We start from the raw sequence: 27,504 nt of genomic DNA on the forward strand, positions 1-27,504 counted from the left end.
ATTTGTGATTCAAACACAGAAAAAATCAGTATAAAAAAACAGGACTAGTAGCAGACAAGAAGCCCTGGTGGCTCAGTGGTTAAAGCGTTCAGCTGCTAAACAAATGGTCAGTGGTTCAAACCCACCAGCCACTTCATGGGAGAAGGATGTAGTAGTCTGCTTTCATAAAGATTTACAGCCTTGGCAAAAGTTGTGTGATAGGTATATTTACAAAAAAAAAAAAAAAGAGTAGCTGCTGAGGCTGCTTACATACAACCAAATACCTCATGGGATGTGGTTCCTTGGTCCGGAGTTTTAGCGTCATGGTTTCACTGGACATCCCAGTTAATTGGCCTAATAACATGTTCAGTGTTTTTGTTCTACCTCCTAGTTCATCGTGTAGTGCCTGGGATGTTAAAAGCTTGCAAGCAGCCATCTAAGGCACAACAACTGGTCTCTATTCACCTGGAGCAACAGAGGAAGAAGGGGAGGCAGGAATATAAGGAGGATACGGAATGTGTGGCTAATTACCTCCATGATTAACTCCCTCCCTTGCCTTGAGACCAGAAGAGCTGGATGGTGCCTGGGTACCATTACTGAATGTTTTGATCAAAGATTCCATAAAAGAATCCTGAACAAAAGGGAGAAAATGTAGAACAGAATTGCAAATTCTAATGGACTCTAGACTTCCCGGAGCCGTGGATGGTGGAAGAACTCCTGAAACTACCGTCCTGAGATAATCTTTAAACCTTAACCCAAAAATATCCCTTGAAGTCATCTTAAAATCAGCAATAGTTTAGCTTAACTAGTAAAAAAGGTGTGCCTTGAGCATTATTCTCTTTTAAGAACTACCTATATGGGATCAAATCAACAATAGCAACTTGAGAAAGATTAGATAGGGATCTTAGGGGTCAGTGAGTTTATGTTATTGAGGGAGGAACAATTCAAAAGGAGAGTGAGAATGGTTGCACAACTTGAAGAATGTAATCAATGTCACTAAATGGTACGTGTGTGTTTTGCCATGTATATTCTCAAAAACAATAAAACAAAATTTACAGGGAAAAAAAAAGATTTACAGCCTTAGAAATGCTATGGAGCAGTTCTGCTCTGTCCTATAGAGTTTCTATGAATCAGAATTGACTCGCTGGCAGAGGGTTTTGAGTAGCAGACGCCTGAGGTAGAGAAACATTCATACAGGCTCTAATACTCGGCGACCAGTTAAATAATCTGAAGAGAAACCAAGAATATATCTTGAATTCCAGCCCCAGTAAGAAATTAAATGTATATAATTAGTCATCTGAGATTTTACTGAAACACAGAGATGCAGTACTATCTATTTGTATTTCAGTTTACCACCCAATACAATACGGTATAGTGTTTGTATTTGAAGGTTTTTTTTTTTTCCAACCACTCCACTGAATAGCATTTTTTCCTTATTTTTTATTAAACTTTGAAGATTAACAGTAAAACGGTATTAAATCATCAACACATTTAAGAATGAGAGTAAATTCTGGGGTAGCTGGGGAGCATCTTCATAAGGTAGCATTATAAAAATGCTGTAGTCACTATTTTTGACATGAGACAGGAGGAAAAGTAGGCAGTATTTGGCTCAATCATGGAGAATAAATGGGATTTTGGTTTGTAGTTTGTAGGTATTCTTTGATATTGTTTTTGTCCTTGGAGGTAGGATTCCAAAATTAAGAAAGAAGACAGGAAGGAGAGGTAGAATAAAATGTTTTGTTGGCAACTATATTCTTACTAAATATTATATATTCTTACTATATATTCTTACGATTCTTACTGATATTTAATTTTCCTGACTCCAGTATAATCTCCGTTGTTACTTGAATCTTTTCTAAAGCCAGAACACTCCAAATGGTCCATCATTATATTTACATTGTAAGGAAGCCAGCCTAATGCAAAGAATGAAATTGTTCTGATAAGTACGCATATAAAAAATTATGAGCTAAATTTCCACATGACAATCAACCTGGTAGGTATATAACAGCTGAAACAAAATGGGGTAAAACAAACACATGTATATATGTACATATACGTTGCAATGTCTCCAAAAGCTAGTACTTATAATTGGATAGTTCCACAATATAGTGGAAGTACACAAATATTTAGACACTTAGACCCCACTCCTGGTACCAAATGTTTTAGGTTGGGTTCTCTAGAGAAGCAAAACCAGTGAAGCGTGTGTGTGTACATGTACACACACACACACACATACATACACACATATATCAAGGACATGGCTCATGCAGTTGTAGACACCGGCAAGTCCCAAGTCCATGGGTCAGGTGTCAGGTTGAAGGCTTCTCCTGACTCACATGGATTCAGGGACTGATGAACCCAAGATCAGACGGCAGACCGCTTGCTCCTCCCAAGAAATGGAGGTCAGATGATGACAAGCCAGATGCAGGATCCAGAGCAAGCAAGCAAGCTTGGCCAGAACATCCACATACATATTGGATGCAAGCTACACCCCCGCAGAAACGTCCCCTACAACTGACTGGTTGATCACATCATGAAGGATGACTATATCCTTACATAAACTGCCAAATTATGTCATTACATAACTGTTAAACCATTGAGAATCATGGCTTAGCCAAGTTGACATACAACCTCCACCATAACAGCCTAGGAATCATTTCTTTGTTGTTATTTCTTTTTGTTAAGTAAACACCTCTATTTTTAAGTTAGAGATGCAGAATATTAAAGCTAGGAGCTGAAGATCAATCTTTCAAAGATATGCTATTCTACTCTAAAATTCCATGGGAAATATAAAAGAGTGAATGCTTCAAAGAATAAAATATATTTGATCTCATATCAGAAGACCTGACTAAAAACAAAAACAAACAAACCAAAAAGATTCTACATGACTGCACAGTGACATAAGTGAGGAGACAAGCTGAGGGCTTATCTGGGTGGGGTAGGGTCTTCCTTAAGGACTACAGAGAAAGTACCCTGATTTAAGTCATCTGTAGGGTGAGTCTGAGGACAGGCTAATATTTGCTAGGTCTATGACTGTTAACTTTGAGGCAGAAAAATAGCAACTGTTTTCTCTGTGATTCTCATACTCAGTACACAGAAATCTCTGAATTTCTGTAATTCCTATTATTGATTACAAAAAACAAAAAGAAACTGCAAATACCATGATTTTCACTAATATTATTTGCTGACACTGAACCAATTAAAAAATTTTCATTAGCATTTGTACACTGCTATATATTTTTGTTATTACTGTCGTTATATTCAATATCCATTTATAACAAGATACATAATCATACTCTTAACTTTTATAATACTAACTCCTATTTTTTGAAGAATATACTTTTGTGGTTCAATTGATTCAACTGCACAGCCAAAAAATGTAGTATGTTTATAAGCCTCCTGGGGGGAACACTATTTGGATATGCCTCAGACATCTGCAGACTGTAAAATGGGAGAGAGAGATGCACTAGTGACATAAACAGTTGTACCCTCTGGGGACCAACAGAGCCTGATTTCTAACTTGTCAATAGCATCCTACTGTAAGTGAAGGTGAATTTTTTTTTTTTTTTAAAGCCATTTAAATTACATCTCCCTTCCTCTTTCAATCAATACAGATGTGAATTCCAAGAAAAGTAAAGTCACTGAGTCATTCTTTTATGACTAGTCTGGTCAACAGATGTAATTTCATATTTTAAGACATTAAATACTCTCAAAATTATTTTACAACCTACCTCTGATATAGTAGATTTACAAACTTCTCTGGCCACAGATTCAAATTTGGGATCTGTAGTTAGGTTCAGTTTATAGTTCCATAACAGCTAAGTACAAAAAAAAGAAAGGAAAAAAATCTCCAGTTAGAACTGTACAAAATTATCAGTGGTTACTATAAATGACAAAGTCCATTGTACAGTCTAATAAAGCATATACACACTTCAGTTAAACAGAAACTAAGATAAAATGTCATCACATTTATAGAAAAAAGGAAAAAATATGTAGACAAAATAAAAGCAAAATTGAGAATGAGTATAAGAGAAGCTTCATTCTTATGAAAGGAATCTTGGTCCTCCTTGCTCCTCAGAAGTAGAGGTGAATCCAATGATTCAAAAGATAAGGTCAGAATTTAGATAAATACATTTTTCCTATGAAATAAGTGTTATCTATGAATTAAGTCAGTACTACATAGCTACACAAAATTTTCTATTTTGAAATAAAAGCATTATTATTTATTATTTTTAAAAATTTTAATTTAGAACATTCTAATTCTGTATGTACATCAAAGCCAAAGTTAGATGAAAATATTTCCTCTTTACTGCAAGACTTTTACTTGACCTACTGTCATTTCTTTCAAGAAGGAGTAAGAGGAAAACAAAAAGTTATCTGGTAGCTCAAAAGTTTAAACATTAACAAATGTCAGAAAAATTATAACACAAACCTAAGAATACTACCTTACTTTTATCTAATGCAAAAACAGACATCCTGTGATTAGGCCAGAGAGATTTTTTGCCAACAGCCATTTAGATTATCGTTTAGATCTTTTGAATGTCTTTAGCTTTTAATTTGGAAACTTACTTGTTATGATGATAGGTATAAATTTCTTTATGAACAAGATTCCTCTCAAATAACTATGACAGAACTTCAAATGTTAAATATTATACCTCTTTTATTTATTTTTATATTTTTATTGAGATCTAATTCTCATACCACAAAATTCACTGTTTAAAAAAGTACAATTAAGTGGTTTTCAGTATATTCATAAGGCTGTACAACCATCACCACTTTCTAATTTCAAAGCATTTTCATCACTCCAAAAAGAAACTACATCTCCACTCATAGTCACTCCCACTCCTCCTTCCCCGACTCAGTCCCTGGTAACCACTAACCTACTTTCTATCTTTATGGACTTGCCTAGTCTGGGCTTTTCATATAAATGGAATCATACAATATGCGGCCTTTTTGTGTCGGGTTTTCAAGGCTTAACCATATTATAACATGTATTAGTACTTCATTCTTTTTACTGCTGAATAATTGCATGGCTATGTCACACTTTTATTTATCCATTCATCAGTTGATGGGCATCTGAGTTGTTTCTGTTTTTTAGCTATTATGAATAATGCTTCTATAAATATCCATGCATACTTTTTTTGTGTGAACATATGTTTTCAGTTCTCTTGGGTATATACCGAGGAGTGGAACTGCTGGATCACGTCTGCCGACTGTTTTCCACAGAAGCTGCACCATTTCACATTCCCACCAGCAATGTATGAGGATTTCGCCCATCCTTACCAACGTTTGTTATTTTCATCATTTTGTTTATAGCCATACTAGTGCATATGCAGTGGTACCTGTGGTTTTGATTTTCATTTGCCTAATGACAAACTATACTGAGCATCTTTTCATGTGCTTCTTGGTTATCTGTATTATCTTCTTCAGAGAAATGTCCATTCAAATTCTTTGCCCATTTTTATATTAGTTTATTTATTTTAATTGTTAAGTTGTAAGAGTTCTTTAGATGTTCTGCATACTAGACCGTTATCAGATATATGATTTGCAAATATTTTCTCCCATTCTGTGAGTTGTCTTCCAACTTTGAAGTAGCCTTTGCAGAACAAAAGTTTTTAATATTGATGAAATTCAATTTATCTATTTCTTCCTTTGGTTGCTTGTGCTTTAGGTGTCGTATTTAAGAAACCATTACCTTTAATTCATTCCTTTGAGGGCCATATGTTCACTGCTGCAATTACTCAACTCTGCTGTTGTATCACGAAAGAAGCCACAAACATATACGAATGAATTGATATGGCCGTGTTTCAATGAAATGTTATGTATAAAAACAGGTGGTGGGCCGGATTTGGGTCAGTTTCTTGACTCCTGGGCTAGAGAATGTTTAAATTCCTTTGCAGTTATCAATATTGTGTATTTATAAATTTTTTTATATTTACTTTTTTTTTTAGTTGGATGTAGGAAAACATTTTACTCATTTTTCTTTTAATTTAAACTTATCTTTAATTATGAGGGAGAATCAGCCATCTCTTTTTCTTACCTTGTGTCTTAGTTATCTGGTGCTGCTATAATAAAAATACCACAAGTGGTATTTCTCTTTGTTAACAAAGAGAAATTTATTCTCTCACAGTTTAGGAGGCTAGAAGTCCAAATGCAGGGTGCCAGCTCCAGAGGAAGGCTTTATCTCTCTGTCGCTCTTGGGGCAAGTCCTTGTCATCAATCTTCCCCTGGTCTAGGAGCGTCTCAGCACAGGGACCCGAGTCCAGAGGATGCCCTATGCTCCTGGCTTTGCTTTCCTGGTGGTTGGCAGTCCCTCTCCCCCGCCCCCCCCCCCACTTCTCTCTTTCATGTCTCAACAGAGATTGACTTAAGACACAACCTAATTCTGTAGATGGAGTCCTGCCTTATTAACATAACTGCCTCTAATCCTGCCCCATTAACATCATAAACCAAAAAGCCAAACCCATTGCCCTGGTGTGGATTCTGACTCATAGCAGCCCTACAGGACAGAGTAGAACTGCCTCATACGAGTTTCCAAGGAGCGCCTGGTGGATTCAAACTGCAGACCTTTTGGTTAGCAGTCATAAATCTTAACTACTACGCCACCAGGGCTTCCTATTAACATCACAGAGGTAGAATTTATAACACATAGGAAAATCACATCAGATCACAAAATGATGGCCAACCACACAATACTGGGAATCATGTCCTAACCAACTTGATACACATTTTTGGGGGACACAATTCAATGTATGATACCCTGTAAACAGTCTATTCATATCTGTTGTCTACGTTTATTAACAACACTTTCTATTAAAGATTGCAGCCCTTTTCAATCGTGTTGCAAGTATTTTTTCATAATTTACGTAATATTTGTAGGAGCCAGAGTATTTTTAATGCAGTCAGATTTATAAATCTTTTTCTTTACATCTATTGGGGATTGTATCATGTTTAAAAAAAGCTTCTCTCTGTTCATGTTTTCTTCCAGTACTTTTGAGGTTTTATTTTGTAGTTTAACCTCTGACCTACCTAGATCTTCTTTAAAATTAAACAGCCAACCTGCCTTTCTATTCTTTCAGTTCCCCTCCAATCTACCTTGTACCTTATTGATAAAGCGATTCCTTCTAGTACTGCCAGATACAGTAAATCCCCGGTGTTACAAATATCTAATTTAGGGACAACTTGTATTTGCCCTTTGATATTATGTAAATTTGCCCTCATTTTGAAATAACTGAACCAATCTCTACTCACAACAAATTCTTCACCACAATCATCTTCACGTGCTGCACGTATAGCCTTTAAATCACTGAAAAGGCTTTGAGCCTTTTCTTGCACTAAAGTAAGGCTAAGTAATACCTATTCCAACTTACCTACAAATTCTTAAAGACACACTTAGGAACAGGTCTCATTCGTAACCTGGAGACTGCCTGTATACACCTATTCCTCTTTTAAGACCCAGCTCAAGTATCATGTCTCCTGACATCAACTCACCTAGAAAAATCCACTGTACTCTATAAAACCTTCTATCAAAATACCTATTACTTTCTGCACAGATCTGATTTCACATGAGCTTCCTCTGGATGTAAGATCTTTACATAGTATGGTCTAATATATGTAAGTTATAATATATGGTCTATGTACATATCAATTTATACATATTTTATCAATCATAATTATTTTTTGGAGTTCTTAACTCCAATATCTATCTCTATCTTTTCAAGGTGTTTGTATGTCTCTAATTTCTACTACTATGTGCTTGGCACACAGTAGATGATTGTTTGATGACTAAATGAAAGAACTTTAAAACACAGCATTCTAACATTATAAACCTGACAAGCAGAGAACTAATTATTTTTATTCAGTAGCTGTAACTGAAGAAAAATTTAAGCTTAAGTACAGAAATATTATCTCGCAGAACCTGCTGGTTCCTACAGTGGAGGGTTACTGGAAGATTTTACCGTGGTGTTTAACAAAGTTCATCACCCTCATGTTAAGATTAAGAGACTCTAAGAAAACATAATGTTTCCCAGACCAACAGGAAAAGCATTCCAGTATCTGTCATGATACATATAAAGCACATATGGTGAAGCACACAACAGCCATACTTACATGATTGCAGTCTGAAGAAATTTCATTTTCAGGCTGGAATGAAAAAAAAAAAAAGAGACAATATTAAAAAAAAAAAACTTTTAAAGTTTTCAAACATCACAAAAATAAATGCAAAACAAGAAATCTAAATATTCAACCAAATGTGTTTCTTTAATATAAGAATAAATTGGGGCTTGCATATCTTTTAAGTTGCTGGAGAGAAATGTACCAGAAAGGTAGGTGAGACCTATCCCTTCCTAATCAATGGTACCACCTGGAAATTGGGAGAATGGACAAAGAATGTACTAAACAGATAAAGCAATAATGACCTAAGACTATTTAAATGACACTTTATAATTCTGAAAATTAAAGAGGATCAGACACATTACCGGTATTCTGCCTTTAAAAAAACTTAAATTTCTAAAACAAACAGGCTTAGTAAAGAGTAGAGAAAAGGTCATTCAATTATTTAAAATTTAGTCTAATGTTGTCATTGAGGGAAGCTGCAAATAGGTATGAAGAACTTCTCTGTACTATTTTTGCAAGTTCTTCTGAGAGTATATTTTAAAATAAAAGTTTAAAAAAGCAGTTGAAAATTACACACATGCACAAACATACACGTAGCAAAATGAATACATTTGTTTTATAAAGCCAGGCACACGTACCAGAGATAAACTCTCAAGGCCGTGATGAAAAAGGTGGACTAGGTTTTGCCTAATATTGCATAGCCTTCCAATACATGGAAACCCTGGTGGCATAGTGGGTAAGTGCTGCGGCTGCTAACTAAAAGGTCGGCAGTTTGAATCCACCAGGCGCTCCTTGGAAACTCTATGGGGCAGTTCTACTCTGTCCTATAGGGTCACTATGAGTTGGAATTGACTTGACGGCACTGGGTTTGGCTTTGGGTTTGGCTGCAATACATATCTTGTTTAGTTTTCTTGATCATACCATTAAAGAAGGTATAACCGCAATAATACATGCTATAACCAAGAGCCATTCCCTTTGAGTTTTCATAGTATTTCACCTGTTCAAACAAAGTGAATTCTGTGTGCGTTATATGAAATATTACCAATTGAGGTGATAATTTCAAAATAAAAAGATGTTTTCTGTTTAGGAATAAAGATAAGGCAATAAAGAAAATATTAAATATTACAAAGGAAAGCAGCCGCACCTATCATTATTTCAGGAAGAAAATGTTTGCAGGAAACTATTAATGACATTGCAGAATTTAGTAGGCATTAACACCAATATACAAACTCATTCTCATATTTAGTTATAAAACATTATATTAAAATTGACTTTAATTAGGTTGCTAGGTAATCATATGACTATAAAACACCACTTTTGAACTTTCTCTTGCATTAAGTAAGAATAGATATGTTAATGTAATTTATTTGCAAGAATGCTTTATTTTATTTAGGTGGCTTTCTACCCTAGCCTCTTGCCTTAGTTATCTAGTGCTACTATAACAGAAATATCACAAGTGGGTGGCTTTAACAAACATAAATTTATTTTCTCACAGCTTAGGAGGCTACAAGTCCAAATTCAGGGTACTGGCTGTAGGGGAAGGCTTTTCCTGTCAGCTCTAGAGACAGAGAGAGAAAGCCTTGTCTTGGAGCTTTCTCTTCAGCTTCTGCTTCCTAGTTCCTTGGAAATCTCCACCTGTCTTGGCATCTATCTTACTCCATCTCTCTCTGCTTGCTTGTTTAATCTCTTTTATATTTCAAAAAAGATTGTCTCAAAACACATCTTACACTAAACCTGCCTCATAAACGTAACAAAGACAACCCATTCCCAAATGGGTTTATAACCACAGGCATAGAGGTTACAATTTACAACACATATTTTGGGGGGAAATAATTCAATTTATAATACCCTTTTTAACCTACCCCTTAATTTTTTCCTTAATCAATCAGCAATTCTACTTCTTTCGCAAACAATGCACTGAAGGCAATTAATATCACCATCTTCTCTATTTGTGTTCATTATACTAAACAACAATTTTACGCTAAAGCGATAATGAGAGAAATTCAGAGCTTTGGAGAAGTATCAAAATAACGTAGTCAAATAAGATGTAAGCTATCCATGGAAAGAAAAGTATTCTCATGTTTATAGTCCACAGGACCTATATCGGGAAATTAATGATTGTTTTAATGGCTTACTTCCCTACAGTGGTAGATCCGAGTGTTTTCCTAGTTTTTTATTTCCCTTTAACAGCATTTAAAGTCTAGCTCTTTTGTCCTGTAACTTTGTGCTGCCTACCACTGTGGGCATAGTATACACCTTGCTCAAGTGGTATTGGGCTAGGTCACTGACTTGCTTTGGTTGATGTAATTTTAGCAGACGTGATATGGGCAGAGTCTTCATATGTGCTTGAGTGATTTGGCTTGAACTCTTGTGTTCATGCCAGTCCTCATGAAAAGAACATGTACAGGTGGCCACTAGTACAAGGAGATGAGAGACATGTGGAGCAGACCTAAATCCAACCTGCAGGCTGAAGCACAGCCATCCCAACTGACCAGTATAGCCATGAGTAAGAAAAACAAATGTTAGTCATTATAAGACTCTGAAATTTTGAGGGTGTTATGAAGCAAAAATGACTAACATACTGATCAAGCAAATGGAATAATAAAAATTCTAAAACCTTTAAATTGAAATTGGTAACAACTATGATCCAATAGGGTCGCTATGAGTTGGAATTGACTTGAGGGCACTGGGTTATGATCCAATATTAGTGAATAATTAAGTACAGAGTATTGCATTTATGAAGGAATGGCATAATCACTGAAGAACAAATGAACTACAAATTAGGACAACAGTGTTTTGGTTTTCATGTCTTTTGCTGTATTGATTTCCAGTTGACTATAAACCAGTTGTGATGGTTAATTTTATGTGTCAACTTAGCTTGGCTATGGTACCCAGTTGTTTGTTCGAACGCTACCTAGGCTCTATTATGAAGTTGCTACATGTGATTAAATCAGTTGGCCTTAAGTAAAGCAGATTACCCTCCATCCATAATGTGGATGGGCCTCAATCAATCAATCAAAGAGTAAAAAGGGAGTTTTCCCTAGGGTATATTCTGCTTCCGGACTAGAAAAAGACATGTTGCCAGAATTTCTCCACTCTTTTTGGGACACAAGACTGCAGGAGTCTCTGGCCTGTCACCTGACCTATGGATTTTAGGCCACAATACTGATGGGATCTCTAGGCTCTTGCCTGAGCTACAAATTTTGGACTTGCTAGCCCCTATAATCACATGAGCCAATTTCTTAAATTAAACCAACCTCTCTCTTTCTCTTTCTGTGCACCTTACTAGTTAAGTTTCTCTAGAGAACCCTAAGACATCGGTCTTATTTTTTTCTTCCTAGATACTAGCTTCTCTGGCCAGAAAGAGATGACAATATAGGCATGGTGTAAGAGCAAGGTTATGACATTAGGCCTCTGAAATTCACGGAACTGAATAGCTGTGAAGAATTTCTAAGTGCCGTTGCAAATAATTAATGTCAGATATTTAAAAGGGTCATTAGAATCAAAGAACACAGTAGTGGTTCAGAGGAACAAAACAGAGACCTACAAAATATAAAATACAAAGTAAAATATAAAGAGTGTCTCCAAATAGTGGGTACACCAACAACTCCAGCACAAATTAACTCCAGAGAAAGTATAAAAAGAACACAACAACTAAGAGCCCAAGAGACAGAAAGGGCCACATGAACCAGAGACCTACATCATCCTGAGACCAGAAGAACTAGTTGGTGCCCGGCCACAATTGATAACTGCCCTGACAGGGAGCACAGCAGAGGACCCCTGAGGGAGCAGGAGATCAGTGGGATACAGACCCCAAATTCTCATAAAAAGACCAAACTTAATGGTCTGACTGAGACTAGAGGAATCCCGGCGGCCATGCTCCCCAGACCTTCTGTTGACACAGGACAGGAACCATCCCCGAAGACAACTCATCAGACATGAAAGGGACTGGTCAGCGGGTGGGAGAGAGACGCTGATGAAGAGTGAGCTAATTATATCAGGTGGACACTTGAGATTGTGTTGGCAACTCTTGTCTGGAGGGGGGATGGGAGGATAGAGAGAGAGGGAAGCAGGCAAAATTGTCAAGAAAGGAGAGACTGAAAGGGCTGACTCAAGAGGGGGAGAGCAAGTGGGAGTAGGGAGTGAGATGTATGTAAACTTATATGTGACAGACTGGATTTGTAAACGTTCACTTGAAGCTTAATAAAAGTTATTAAAAAAAATGCTATGATTTACAATTCAGGCATTTGATAAGGGATTAAAGGGCAGAAATTGCAAGGGACAAAAACAGATGTGGGTGCTGAAAAGATTTTGTTCTCAGACTGCAATGTTCCTGTGATGTCTCAATCAAATCATTTTATCATATACAGTATATCTATTTTTGCAAAATTGTAAGTACAGATAGACTTGATTATCTTTAATCTTGGAAGATGAATAGCACAAGGAATGAAACCCAGAATTACTAAGGGAGAATAATGATGAAATTTTTTTTTTCCCATTTGTGATTATTTTGTAATCAGTGAAATATTACTTTGAAATGACCCCCAGGAAATGAATCAGCAAATACATATAAGTACATATTGAATAATCATCATCGTGCTAGACTTTGTTATAGGACACAAAAGAAAGATAAGACAGTCTCTAATCTCAGGGAGTTAACAGCCCAGTTGTAGAGATAAAATGGTGAAATCAAACAATTAAGCAAGAGTAGAGACTTGAGTTAGGTCTGAAGAATAAAAAGAATTAGATAAAAGAGTATCTCCAAAGATGAATGATCAAGTTAGATGATCCTCTGGGGCACAGGAATAACAGAATTATTTTTTTAAAAAAGCTCGTCCCTTATATTTTTACATGTTTTCATAATGTATACAATATTAGAATAGTTAATGTTTTATGAATAAATATATATCTACTGGGGTTATGCATAGTAATTTTCTCAAAATATAAGAGGAACATGATCAAGATAGAGGATTAAGAGCTGAAATTCTTCTTCTAATCAATTTAGGAATCCTAACCATTCTCCTAGAAGTCCCTGCGTAGAGCAAACAGTTAACATGTTCATCTGGTAACCAAAAGGTTAGAGGTTTGAGTCTATCCAGAGGAGCCTCAGAAGAAAGACAAGGCGATCTACTTCTGAAAAACCAGCCATTGAAAACCCTATGGAACACAGTCCTACTGACACAAATGTAGTTGTCATGAGTCAGGGCTGACTCGACAGCAACTGTTTTTTCACCCATTCTCCTACCCCCTTAGATCAGAAGCAAAGTACTAGCTCTGAACCCGTGGAAGTACCAAATTGTAAGCAGAGCTTTGCGACATTATCCCTACTACTGTGGCAATGGAAATCTGGATTTTCAAAGAAGGTTCTCTTTTACCACTATCAATCTCAAGTGTTTATTTTATTGGAAATAAAATAACTGACCTGGCAACGGGAAACTGTGAGAAGAAAAATTTTCTTAAAAGCCTCATAAATAGCTTTCTGGTAATTTCATGATCAAATTTTGTAGAAGAGTTCCATATAAAAGTATCAATAGGGAAACTATTATGAATACAGGAAAAAGAAGAGAAAATAGTACATCTCTACTCCAACAGCCATCACTAAAACAGAAAAGGAACTTGGCTAATGTTTAACAAATGATGTGGAGAATGAAGACAATAAATAGCATAGTAAAGAGCATAAGCACCAAGTACTTGAAGACACCTGCCTAACTCCAATAAAGAATGAGAAGAAAGTAGCAAGAAACAGTAAAAGCTACCACTTAAACTGAATTAGGTGCAGGGACGGGTTACGCACTAAGCAAGGCACGTAGAGGCTTACTTGTGTTTACCTACTAGTCTGTAGTGCACAACTTCACCTAGGTTTCACCACGTCTTTGTGCACTACAGATTAGTAAGTAAACCGTGTATACCTTGCATAATGTAAAAGCCCATGCACACCTTGCTTACTGGCTAACCTACGATATGATTGGCTACAAGATAAAAGGTGTTGTTTCCAATTTTATAGATGAAGTTACTGAAGCAGAGAAGCCGAGTAATCTGACCGAAGGTGCCCTGCTACAAGAGGATGAAACCGGGGTTTAAACAACGATAATCAATGCCAGCTAAGGCAATGTCAGGCTTTCAGCTTGATTCCACCTAAAAAATGCTGGGCAGGTCAGGTTGGGAACAATTATGGGATGTCTTCAGGAGGAGGAGGAGAAAAAAAGGGCAGACAGGATGAATAAATGAAACTACTGTTCCAGGGAGATATGTCTGGCAGCTATATGCTTAATTTAGATGCAGGCAGTCTACGTAAGCTACTGATGAAGCAATTAGGTAGCCAGGTATCCGGACAGCCCTTGAACAAGCTATAAAACTGCTTAGTTCATTTGACTTCTCTAAATCAATGATTTAATTGTTTTGGGTATTACTATACTTTACTCTTCTACCTGGATAACCCAAAGCTGAAATTGTTGACTTAAAGGCTAAAACCTCTAGCCCTTCCTCTAAGCTGTACAAATTCAGAGTTTGGTTTAAGGAAAGGGAAACGATGGTGGAAAAAGATCAGCAGACTAAGAGTCACAAGTATTCAGCTTCTATCTAGGTGTGTTTCTTTAAGTATGTCACTTCTCTAGACTCTCAAGGGCACGCTTTGGACTAGAACAGGGAGTTTTCTAGTATCCATGAACCAGAGTTCAGGATCATCTAGAAACTGAATGCAAACTTTTGTATGTAAGTGTATTTTTCTGAGGAAAGAAGCCACAGCTGTCACTATAATCTCAAAAAGATTCATAAGAAAAAATTAAACATTGACTTAAGATGGTTGAGACTCTTTCCATCTTTATGATTCTATAAAATCTGAGATGTGGAATATAAAAATAGATTTACTGAATCCAAGTGTTTTCCTTAATATAATTTTTATTGTGCTTTAAGTGAAAGTTTACAAATCAAGTCAGTCTCTCACACAAAAACCCATATACACCTTGCTACACACTCCCAATTACTCTCCCCCTAATGAGACAGCCCGCTCTCTCCCTCCACTCTCTCATCTCCCCTCCAGGCAGGAGATGCCAACACAGTCTCAAGTGTCCACCTAATCCAAGAAGCTCACTCCTCACCAGCATCCCTCTCCAACCCATTGTCCAGTCCAATCCGTGTCTGAAGAGTTGGCTTCGGGAATGGTTCCTGTCCCGGGCCAACAGAAGGTCTGGGGTCCATGACCCCCGGGGTCCTTCTAGTCTCAGTCAGACCATTAAGTCTGGTCTTACGAGAATTTGGGGTCTGCACCCCACTGCCCTCAGGGGTTCTCTGTTGTGTTCCCTGTCAGGGCAGTCATTGGTTGTAGCTGGGCACCATCTAGTTCTTCTGGTGTCAGGATGATGTAGTCTCTGGTTCATGTGGTCCTTTCTGTCTCTTGGGCTCATAATTGCCTTGTGTCCTTGAATTCAAGTCTTTTAATGCAGGTAATTTGAATACTACCTACTGCTTCATCTTAACCATTCTCTCCTGGTCAAAGTCACAACAAATTGGTTTCAGAATAAACTACTGAAAAGGTTAAGTCTGAATGCTCTCAATCAACCATCACATTCACTTAGAGGCATGGTTTTTACAGAAAGTATAAGTCTGGAACTATGATTTCCCAAAGGTGAACAGGCTGAGTTAATGAGTCTGGCAGGAGAGATTAAAGGATTCAAAAAACTAACTTGGAAGTTGTCCCAGTTTCTGAAACACGAATGCTTGGTAGTCAGCTGGTTCCTAATATATAAAACATTCTACAGTTTCATCAGCTGAAGTTGAGCTACCCACCAGATTACACAAATGAATAGGCTCCTTTTCATAGGGCACCTGGTACTAAATTAATTGACAACAGACTTTGTTTATGAATCACCTGAGAGGAAAAAAAAAAAAAAATTCCATTAGTATCAGTGCTTTTATGGCCTTGCAAAAAACTGAAGGTTGGGCAACAGCCTGATGCCTCCTAATTAGAAAACGTTTTGCTGCAGCAGTAAGTAAATACTTCTTCTGGGAGTTTATTAAGAATCCAGTACATACCCAATCAGAAGGACAATTCATCTGTTAACTTGGCCCAAAGGGTCCCCCCAACAAAAAAGCAAACTGAATATAACGCAGCTGGTAATGATTAGATAAACCCAGGTTTTTAGTCTTTGCAAAGTTTCCCTCAGCACATCTAAACTGTACCTTAACTCCCAGTGTGGTTCATAACTACTTTGCTCTTAGTGGTTTACTCTGGCATACACTGAAATTCTTTTTTTTTTTTTTAATTGTACTTTAGATGAAGGTTTACAGAAAAAAAAAAAAAAAACTAGCTTCTCATTAAAGTTAGTACACATATTGTTTTATGACACTGGTTAACAACCCTATGACACGTCAACACCCTCCCTTCTCAACCTTGGGTTCCCTATTACCAGTTTTCCTGTCCCCTCCTGCCTTCTAGCCTTTCCCCCTGGGCTGATGTGCTCCTTTAGTCTGGTTTTGTTTCATAGGCCTGTCTAATTTTTGGATGAAGGATGAACCTCAGGAGTGAATTCATTACTGAGCTAAAAGGATGTCCAGGGGCCATACTCTTGGGATTTCTCCAGTCTCTGTCAAGCCAGTAAGTTTGGTCTTTTTTTGTGAGTTAGAATTTTGTTCTACATTTTTCTCCAGCTCTGCCCAGGACCCTCTATTGTGATCCCTGTCAGAGCAGTCAGTGGTGGTAGCCGGACATCATATGGAGCTTCCATGACCTTGCCTTGGACAAGTTACACTGGCTTCTCCACTAAGCCAGTCAGTGGTGGTAGCCGGACATCATATGGAGCTTCCATGACCTTGCCTTGGACAAGTTACACTGGCTTCTCCACTGTCTTACCCTTCACCAAAGGTACTACTTATCTATTGTCTATTTAGTTTTTTTCCATCCCCACCTCTCCCCTCCCTCGTAACCATCAAAGATTGTTTCTTCTGTGTGTAAACCTTTTCATGAGTTTTTATAGTGGTCTCACACAATATTTGTCCTTTTGTGATTGACTTATTTCACTCAGCATAATGCCCTCCAGCTTCATCCATGTTGTGAGATGCTTCGCAGATTCATCATTGTTCTTTATCGTTGTGTACTACTCCATTGTGTGTATGTACCACAGTTTGTTTATCCATTCATCTGTTGAATGGGCATCTAGGTTGTTTCCATCTTTTTGCTATTGTGAATAATGCTGCAATGACCCTGGGTGTGCATACATCTTTTGCGTGATGGCTCTTATTTCTCTAGGATCTATTCTTAGGAGTGGGATTGCTGGATCATATGGTATTTCTATTTCTAGCTTTCTAAGAAAGTACCATATCATTTTCCAAAATGGTTGTACCATTTTGCATTCTGACCAGCAGCCTCTCCAAGATTTGTTATTTTCTGTTTTTTTGATTCATGCCAGTAATGTCCAGGGTGAGATGGTATCTCATTGTGGTTTTGATTTGCATTTCTCTAATGGCTAGTGGAAAGCTTTTCTTCATGTGTTTGTCAGCCACTTGAATATCTTCTTTGGTGAAGTGTCAGTTAATTTCCTTTGCTCATTTTTTAATTGGATTATTTGTCTTTTTGTTGTAGAAGTGTTGGATTTTCCTTTAGATTTTAGAGATTAGACCTTTGTTAGATTTGTAACAGCCAAAATTTTCTTCTAGTCTGTAGGTGCTCTTTTTACTCTTTCATGAAGTTTTTTGATGAGCTTAAGTGTTTAATTTATAGAAGATTCCAGTTATCTAGCATATCTTCTAGAGTTTATGTGTTGTTAGTTATGGTATGTATCCTGTTGATGCCATATATTAGGGTCTGTAGCATTGATCCTATTTTTTCTTCGATGAACTTTATAGTTTTTGGCTTTATATTTAGGTCTTTGATCCATTTTGAATTAGTTTTTGTGTATGGTGTGAGGTATGGGTCCTGTTCCATTTTTTTGCAGATGGGTATCCAGTTTTTCCAGCACCATTTGTTGAAAGTACTGTCTTTTCCCTATTTGATGGACTATGGGCCTTTGTCAAAGATCGGGTGACTATAGGTGGATTGAAATTATTTTTCCTATTTGTACCCAGGGATAGCTGCTAGGTACTGCTTATCCATAGGTTATATGCCCTCTGACAATATTCTGGTTGAAAAAAAAGTGGTGCTTTTGTATGATTCTTTAACATTCATTCAACCATCCTTTCAAAAAGATTTACTGTATGGGTCCAGTGGGAGATTAAAAAACAAACAAACAAAAAAGGTGTGAGATGCAGATGATGGTTCTCAAGTAAATTAGTGTGGCTAAAGCATGAGCCACACCTAACCATAACACAGGGAAAAAAAAGTGCCTGACATTTTAAAGATGGAAAAAATTAGCACCACCCCCACAAATAGAAGGATAGAATAGAAATCAGAGAGTTTTATGTGGAGGAGGGCATATTCGAATTGAGCCTTAAAAGGAGGTTATGTGATGCCATGTATATGATGAAGAAGACGAATGAAGGGATATACAGGGCAAAACACCAGGGTGTGGGAAGGAGCCAGAAAGGCACGTTCAGTGCAGAGAGCAGAGGCTTGAGTGAGAAGTGAGGAACCCTGTGGTGACTGTTCTTGCTGTTGCTAGGTGCCACCAAGTCAGTTCCGACTCATAGCAACCCTATATACAACAGAACGAAACAATGACCGGTCCCGTGCCACCCTCACAATCATTGTTATGCTTGAGCCCATTGTTGCAGCCACTGTGTCAATCCACTCGTTGAGGGTCTTCCTCTTTTTCACTGACCCTCTACTTTACCAAGCACGATGTCCTTCTCCAGCGACTAGTCCCTCCCGATAACACACCCAAAGTAGGTGAGACACAGTCTTGACATTCTTTGTTCTAAGGAGCATTCTGTTTGTACTTCCTCCAGCACAGATTTGTTTATTCTTTTGGCATTCCATGGTATACTCAGTATTCTTCATCATCATCATAATTCAAAGGCTTCAATTCTTCTTCAGTCTTCCTTATTCATTGTCCAGCTTTTGTATGTATATGAAGCGATTGAAAACACCGTGGCTTGAGTCAGGCGCACCTTAGTCTTCAAGGTGACATCTTTGCTTTTCAACACTTTAAAGAGGTATTTTGCAGCAGATTTGTCCAATGCAATTTGTCTTTTGATTTCTTGACTGTTGCTTCCATGGGCGTTGATTGTGGATCCAAGTAAAACGAAATCCTTGACAACTTCAATCTTTTCTCTGTTTATGAATATATTATGGGACAGCATAACTACAAAGCTTTAATAAAAATCCCAACACTAATCCAATAATGGTTTCCCATATTCCAAATTAATAGGTTATGTGTGTACACTCCATGTACAGAGTGGTGATTTATTTTTATTACTTACATACTCCCCCAATGAGTTGTGGGGTAATAGCTGGTAAATACTGTACAGTTACTTCTATCAGGACATAGTGCACCAGGGTTGTATCCTTTCACCATACTCATTCAATCTGTATGCTGAGCATATAATTCGAGAAGCTGGACTACATAAAGAAGAATGGGGCATCAGGATCTGAGGAAGACTAATTAACAACCTGTGTTATGCAGATGACACAACCTTGCTTGCCGAAAGTGAAGAAGTCTTAAAGCCCTTACTGATGAAAATCAAAGGCTACAGCCTCCAGTATGGATTACACTTCAACATACAAAAATCCTCACAACTGGACCAATAAGCAACATCATAATAAATGGAGAAAGACTGCAGTTGTCAAGGTTTCATTTACTTGGATCCACAGACAAAGCCCATGGAAGCAACAGTCAAGAAATCAAAAGACCCATTGCATTGGGCAAATCGGCTGTAAAAGACCTCTGTTAAGTGCTGAAAAGCAAAGATGTCACCTTGAAGACTAAGGTGTGCACCCGACCCAAGCCATGGTGTTTTCCATTGCCTCATGTGCATGTGAAAGCTGGACAATGAATAAGAAGACTGAAGAAGAACTGACACCTTTGAATTATGGTGTTGGCGAAGAATACTGAATATACCACAGACTGCCAAAAGAACAAACAAATCTGTCTTGGAGGAAGTACAACCAGAATGCTCCTTAGAAGCAAGCATGTCGAGCCTATATCTCACCTACTTTGGACACGCTATCAGGAGGGACCAGTCCCTGGAGAAGGATATAGTGCTTGGTAAAGTAGAGGGTCAGTGAAAAAGAGGAAGACCTTCAATGAGATGGATTGACACAATAGCTGCAACAATGGACTCAAGCATAACAATGATTGTGAGGATGGTACAGGACCTGGCAGTGTTTCGTTCTGTTGTAAATATGGTCTCTGTGAGTTGAAACTGACTCAATGGCACCTAACAACAAATAGGAGCCTACTATCAGCAAAAAAGGTAGGGGAGTTTCCTCTCACCACATATTTTCACTCATTTTTCCTTCCTGGGAGATGACTTAGAAATCTTGAATCCAATTTGGTGCTGGTGATGAGCATTTTCACCTAATTTATGAGGAAAGGAAACAAAGTCAGGCACTCTACCAAATGCTTGGCCAGATTCTATTTCAGCCTCAAGGGAAAGAATCTTAGACAGGTCTATAAACTTGGCTGCCAGTCATGGTAGGGACATAGCTGTAAAGGGATAAAAGGCCTTGTTTCACTGCCCAGTTGACTGGATAAAGTCAGTTTTGGTGTCCATGTTACAAAAAAAAGGGCACCAAGAGCATTATAATTGATTCTACAGTGTTTAACATGTACCAACTGTTTTGTAGGAAAAACATCAAAAGGCCATGCTACAGAGGTAGTAGCAAAATATAGCATCAACTTCTTCTAAAATTAGCTACTCACAGTATTTCTCATAGTTCACGAAAGCAGACACAGTATAGTAGATCCCCTCAATGTCATCATGTTTGAGGCGTAACATACTTGAACATACCAAGGTAGAAAGAATTCTGGACTAGGAGCCAGAAGACTTGAGTTCTAGTTCCAGTTACATTGCATGCTTGTTACCTAACAACTTTGATCAAGTCACATAATTTCTTTACGCTTCAAATTTCATGTCTGTAAAACAGATAAACCCTGTTTTACCTAGCTCAACGGCTATTATAAGCATTATGAGAAAAGTTATGCAAAAGGCCTTTCAAAATTGCAAAAGGCCTTGCAAATATAAGGTCCCATTAGCCATTCATTCTCTGTATATAACCTAATCATGTTAAATGCCAAAAGCAACATCTGCTATCCAGGAGATCAGAGCTCCTACAAAGAATAAAAATTTAAAATATATGGCATATATATTTGATTGTATGTGTATAGATTATCTGCAAAAGGATACATAAAACTATTTATTTTCACTATTTCCCTTTTGTACTTTTTGAATTTTGTACCACATATTAAAAAAAAAAAAAAAACCAAAACCCTCAAATAAACAAAAATCAATGAAAGATAATTCCAGCTTAAGGAGATATATGCAGACACCCTGGAAAATATTTCAAATACACCTTCATGGTTGGGACAACAAGGGGTTCAATGATACACTCTTCCTAGCCCATGCTTTTCTATTTCCATTCCACAGCCTATTTCAAAGGGGTGTTGATGGGGAGGGAATATGGCATATCTACATCCTCTGGGAGACGGCAAGTAGCAATCTGGCCCTCTTAGAGTGCTAGATTGGAAGTCCTACTCTAAGAAAAACACACTACCCACGTCATGGTCCAGTTTTCCCAGTTTGGCCAAATTTTATGTAGCAGTTTTTTAAAGGGAGGTGAAGGCAATTCTTTGAAAGGCACTGTATGACTAACCAACAGAATATCAATTTTGATATAGTACCCTTTATTCTCTTTATTTATTTATTTACCTTCTCAGATGATTTGAGACAACTGAATACAGGCAAAAATTTATGAGGACACTAGTTTCTATAGCTAAATGCAAAGTAGGAAGCTAGGTGAAAACAGAAAATTTCCAGACATCTAGTACTATCATGAATGTTTATATCCAGTAAATCTGGAATGATTCTGGCAATGCAGCTCAATACCACTAACCCAGTTGAGGCATATCTGTTTTGTAATTTTGAAAAAATTTCCTGAAATTAAGTATACTTTCTCATGCCCCATACACCCAAAAAACCCCACTGCCATTGAGTCGATTCCAACTCACAGTGACCCTATAGGACAGAATAGAACCGCCCCACAAAGTTTCCAAGGAGCGCCTGGTGGATTCGAACTGCAGACCTTTTGGTTAGCAGCCGTGGCTCTTAACCAGCATCCCACCAGGGTTTCCAACACAGGTACCTAAAAAAATACCCCATTTTCTCCATACTGACCAGTTAGTGCACTGTTTACTTTAACCATCCTAAGCCGAAGCAACTTAGGCTAAGCTTCTAACCCAGTTTAAATTACTGCTGCTTTGATTCAGGGACTGGCCTTCCATCTAAACTAAGACACAACACTACATTGTGTAATTCTGAAGGATGAGCAAGTTTTGAAGCAGGTGCCAGCAGAAGGACAAAAATTAGGTTAGATGAGAGAGATCAAGCACATTTGAGTACTGGGAAATGATAAGCTGGAGTGGAGAAAGATGAACATCTTGTGCCTTAGGACCATTAAATGAACTTGAGAAGTGGTAGAAAAGCTGCAAATAGTTTTCATAACTTCCCAGGGTAGCCTGAGGCACCTCCACAGAACACCACTAACATAGTCAAAAACCGTGTCGCCAATCAGCCAGCACCACCCTGCCCCTCCGCTTAAGTCTAGAATGGGAAAGTCATTTGCTCAAAGTCACAGTCAAGTACTGGTTGAATAAAAAAAATCAACAGCCTCCAGGCAACAAAATAGGGGCAATTAAGATGATCTCAAGTCTCGGAACTAAATCTGTATGAAGTATAGAAAACTAAACTCGGAAAATCTAGCATCCCTTACCATTGTTTTAAGAGATTTGAAAACACTGCTGTAAAACAAATATAATCCTTCAAAAAACAAAAATATAACCAGCACCCCAGTATAAAACACAAACCCAAGAGAAAACCCTATCTTCTCATTGTTTCTCCTATACCTTGATTCTAAAACCTCCTATCATTTCATACCTAGGAAAGGAGGTTTCTGCCTTCACTGAAACAATACTCAAACCATTTTCAGGAGCAAGTCTGTAACCAAACTGTCACAGAAACAGATGGTATGTATTTAATACCCATCTCATGTTTACAGTTAGCTGCCGTTGAGTCAGTCCCTGACTCATGGCATGCCATGCACAACTGAACAAAATGCTACCTGGTCCTGCACCATCCTCATGATCACTTGCAGATCAGACTTATGATCCATAGGGTTTTCAGTGGCTGATTTTTGGAGGTAGATTGCCAGGCTTTTCTTCCTAGTACATCTCAGTCTAAATGCTCCGCTGAAACCTGTTCAGCATGATAGCAACAAAAAGCCTCCACTGACAGATGGGTCGTGGCTGTGCTTAAGGTGCACTGGCAGGAAGTCAAACCCAGTCTCCCACATGGAAGGTGAGAATTCTACCACTGAATCACCAATGTCCCCATGTCTCATGTTTACAGAGCTTTTGAAAAGGCTTACTAGGTAGATTAATCTTCTGATTACCTATCAGATCTAACCTATCATCTACTTGTTGTCTCCACTTTATATTCTCCCACCTGGCATCTAGCTATTTCTGAACTGCAACAAAACTATATGTTAAAATTTAGCAACCCCACAGGGATATTTTGGTCTAGAACAGGTCACTGGGTAGCTCCTAATGACTGGCATTGGATTTGTGGCATGAAAGCCTAACTGGCTACCACTAGCAAACTGGAGAGGAGCTTATTAGCTTGGTAAACCGATGCTTGTCTTCAGGATAGTCCCTGATATCACTCAGGTCCATTCTGGTCCACTATTTTCCCCTCTCAGAAAAAGAGACTGTTAGATAATTTGACTCAAGAAAAAGTGGATCTCAGCACTGAATTGTACACATTAAAATGGTTAAAACGTTAAATTTAACGTTATGAGTGTTTCACCATAATTAAAAAAATAATAGTGGGCCTTAGTTTGAGATCTGAAACCTTAACCACTTAAGGGGAATTATGGACAGCTTTCTTCTGTCCTCAATCTTTTCATACACACTTTATAACAGGCATAGAAAGTTGGGAAAATCTTACATGGTATGGTTCAGAGATTGAAATGGGAACTAGGCAGAGAAATCATGAAATTGCGTAATTTAGCTAATAGCCCCATATCTGGTTCTGCAGGCTCTTTGGATTGTGGATGAGATCTGTTCTCTTGTTTTAATTGGGCACACTTGGCTCCTGGCTTAGTGGACCGCAAACTCTGATCATAATCCCTCTTATTTGAACTGTAGAGTTCGAATGCCCGATTTGAGTCTTAAATGATGGATCAAGCCCAACAAATAAATGATCATCCATTAGAACAGGAAAACTTAAGGTACATAGTGGATGAAATAACTGCCACCAGAAACCAGATATGCAATCACTCTTCAAACAGTAGGTAGATCATGCACCCAGATAATAAGGTTCTATCCTCCAGCTTGGGTTGAAGAAGGACTGTGGAGGGGACGGAAAACTGAGACCATTTCTGTCAATACAACTTAAATAAGACTGTAGATCACTTAGGTTAAATATGACATGTTTGTTTCAAGAAATCTTTGCCAAAGAAAGATAAAACTATAAATCAATAAGTAAACTTCGCTGTTTCCGTCAAGGGAATTCCTACAGATCAATTTACCGGGGACTTGAAGGCACTGGGGTGGGGGGCTTGGGAGTCTTTACATTTGAGCAAACAGCATGCTTATCAAACAAGAGTTTGCGGATAAAGAACTGTTTCAAGATCCTTGCCTCGCTATGTCCACCAATTCTAAACTATTATATCACAAACTTTGTCCAGCCCCAATCTCCTCCTGAAAGACCCTTTAAAACCACTTGACTCCAAACTTCAAAGCCATTTAGATATCCTGCTTTTGACCTCCTCCTGTCAAGATCATGCTCTCCTTTACTACTGTAGTTCTAATATATTTAGCTTTGCTTTATTAATAGATTGTCTGGAAATATTTGGGGGAGTTCATTTGAGTCCATGCCAATTGATCCTTTAAGATCTAGCTCAACGAACGAGGCTAGGACTGAAGTGGAAAAAACTTAACTGCTATACTTAAAAAACTGAATTTTCTGGGGTTGTTTACAAATACCAATAATGTATCAAAATCTGATAAAACCTTCAAAAGGTCCTCACATTTCTTATTGCTTAGATAACACCATTTTTCAGTTGGCAGAAAAGGTACTATTAATCACATGTTATTAATTACCACTATATCAAACTATAAATGCTCAAATGGTAGAAATTAAACAATTACTTTGGGAAATATTAATGTAAACATTAATAAAGATGCAATATTTTACAAGAAGCATCTATAATCTCCAAATACCATCTGTGCCTTTTGAAGTGGTAATTTTCTATCGCAAAATTAATTTATTTTGAAACCAAACTGCAAAGCACAAAGGACCAGAAGGGTCCTTTGATGGTACTGTAGCTGAGCCAACGATCACTCTACGACCTGAACAAAACGACAATTCTTCATATTTGAGTTAGAACAGGTGAGAACGTGAATAAAAAACCAGACATTTTGACTCCAATTGGTTGCAAATGTAATACGGGTCCACAAAAACAGATAACTAACTTTTTGAGGAAGGGAAAATATTGTTATAGGCGTATTTGGGAGAAGTGAAATAGGCAAAACAGCTACAGGTCCTTTTAGCATTATTATTGTCTTAAAACACTTCAGAAGTAAGTTAATGTTTTAAAAATGCATTACTTCTTTAGTAAAGAATGCTCACTTCCAACAGTGGAAACAAAGGACCTCCCAAGTATTTCTAAGCACTCATTATAGTCTGTGGGACTTTGGAAAGAGAGACTTGGGATCAAACCTGAGCTCTTCTGGTGACTAGCTGTGGGATCTTGGACAAGCTGTTTAACTTCCTCAAGCCTAAATTTCCTTATCTATAAATGGGAACAACAAGAGTATTTATTTTATATGTAGGCATGAATGAGGTAAAACATGTAAAGCACCTAGCACTGTGCTCAGTATAAGCACTGAATAAATGCCATTTATAGATTTGTTATTATTAAAAAAAAACCAAACCCACTGCCTTCGAGTCAATTCCAACTCATAGAGACCTTACAGGACGGAGTAGAAATGCCCCATAGAGTTTCCAAGGAGCGCCTGGCGGATGTGAACTGCCAACCCTGCGGTTAGCAGCCCTAGCACTTAACCACAGCACCACCAGGGTTTCCATGTTAGATGGCATTTATTATATGCTTATACCGAGCACAGTGCTAGGTGCTTTACATGTTTTATCTCATTCATAATAACATAGGAAACCCTGGTGGTGTAGTGGTTAAGAGCTAGGGCTGCTAACCACAAGGTTGGCAGTTCGAATCCACCAGGCGCTCCTTGGAAACTCTATGGGGCAGTTCTACTCTGTCCTGTAGGGTCGCTATGAGTTGGAATCGACTCGACAGCAACTAGTTTGGTTTTGGTTTATAACATAAGAAGCCCCGATGGAGCAATGATTAAGCATTTGGCTGCTAACTGAAAGGCGGGCAGTTCAAACCCACCAGCTAGCCGCTTAGTGGGAGAAAGATGTGACTAGCAGTCTGCTTCCACAAAGATTTATAGCCCTAGAAACCCTATAGACCAGTTCTACTCTGTGCTACAGGGTCCCTACGAGTCGGAATTGACTTGAGGGCAAAGAATTTTTATAATACACTTCTGTAAGAGTGTTAACTTTGTACTGCTTCAACCTCAAAAAACAAACAAACAAACAAAAAAAAACCCTGAAATAAAATGCAACGTTCTTTTTAAGTCTCACCTTTAGGAGTAAGTTTATAGACATGTAGATTCTTTGCTACAGGAAGGCAACTTCCCTTGAATTTAGTTCAATTACATTAAAACTAGAATAAGGAAAAAAATCAATTTAGGAAATTATGGTGGAAAAAATCTTATACTAACAGGGATTTGTGTAGGAAAAATGTCAAATCCCAACTCTCTGACACCTGTAAAGATCAATCCAAATAAATTATAAATTTTGTTCCTCTCTGTTCCACTTCTATTCTGACACCAGCAGCACATGCAGCACTTTTTGCTATAACCCTAACCAGCTGGAGCTAGGCTAGGTCAGGCTTCACAAATTAAAGAGCAGTCTTCCAGATTGCCGAATCTGTCCAAGACCACCGATGCCAGTCACAAGCTTGAAGTTCTCAAGGCACAGTAACTTTTTTTTTTCTTTCTGGTGGTTGGCTCTTGGTCTTGGGGGCTGGGAGCCAAGAGCTTGACCTCTGATTTTTTTTTTTTTTTTTAATTTCTCATACAAAAATTTATACACATATTGTTTTGTGACATTAGCTGCAATCCCCACAATGTGACAGCACACTCCCCTTTTCTACCCTGGATTCCCGTATTCATTCAA

General features: G+C 37.9%; 1 protein-coding gene across 1 annotated transcript in view; it reads right to left on the reverse strand.

The window, feature by feature from the left end:
• GLG1 (golgi glycoprotein 1) overlaps positions 1–27,504 on the reverse strand; it is a 162,052-nt gene that overhangs the window by 62,183 nt on the left and 72,365 nt on the right. The window contains exons 2-3 of the mRNA XM_049864940.1: positions 8,089–8,121; positions 3,711–3,797 (exon numbers count right to left, since the gene is read on the reverse strand). Of these exons, the coding sequence (XP_049720897.1) occupies positions 3,711–3,797; positions 8,089–8,121 (120 nt within the window). The remainder of the gene's footprint in view (positions 1–3,710; positions 3,798–8,088; positions 8,122–27,504) is intronic.

This window comes from Elephas maximus, chromosome 21 (assembly GCF_024166365.1).
Source record: "Elephas maximus indicus isolate mEleMax1 chromosome 21, mEleMax1 primary haplotype, whole genome shotgun sequence".
Lineage (NCBI taxonomy): Eukaryota > Metazoa > Chordata > Mammalia > Proboscidea > Elephantidae > Elephas > Elephas maximus.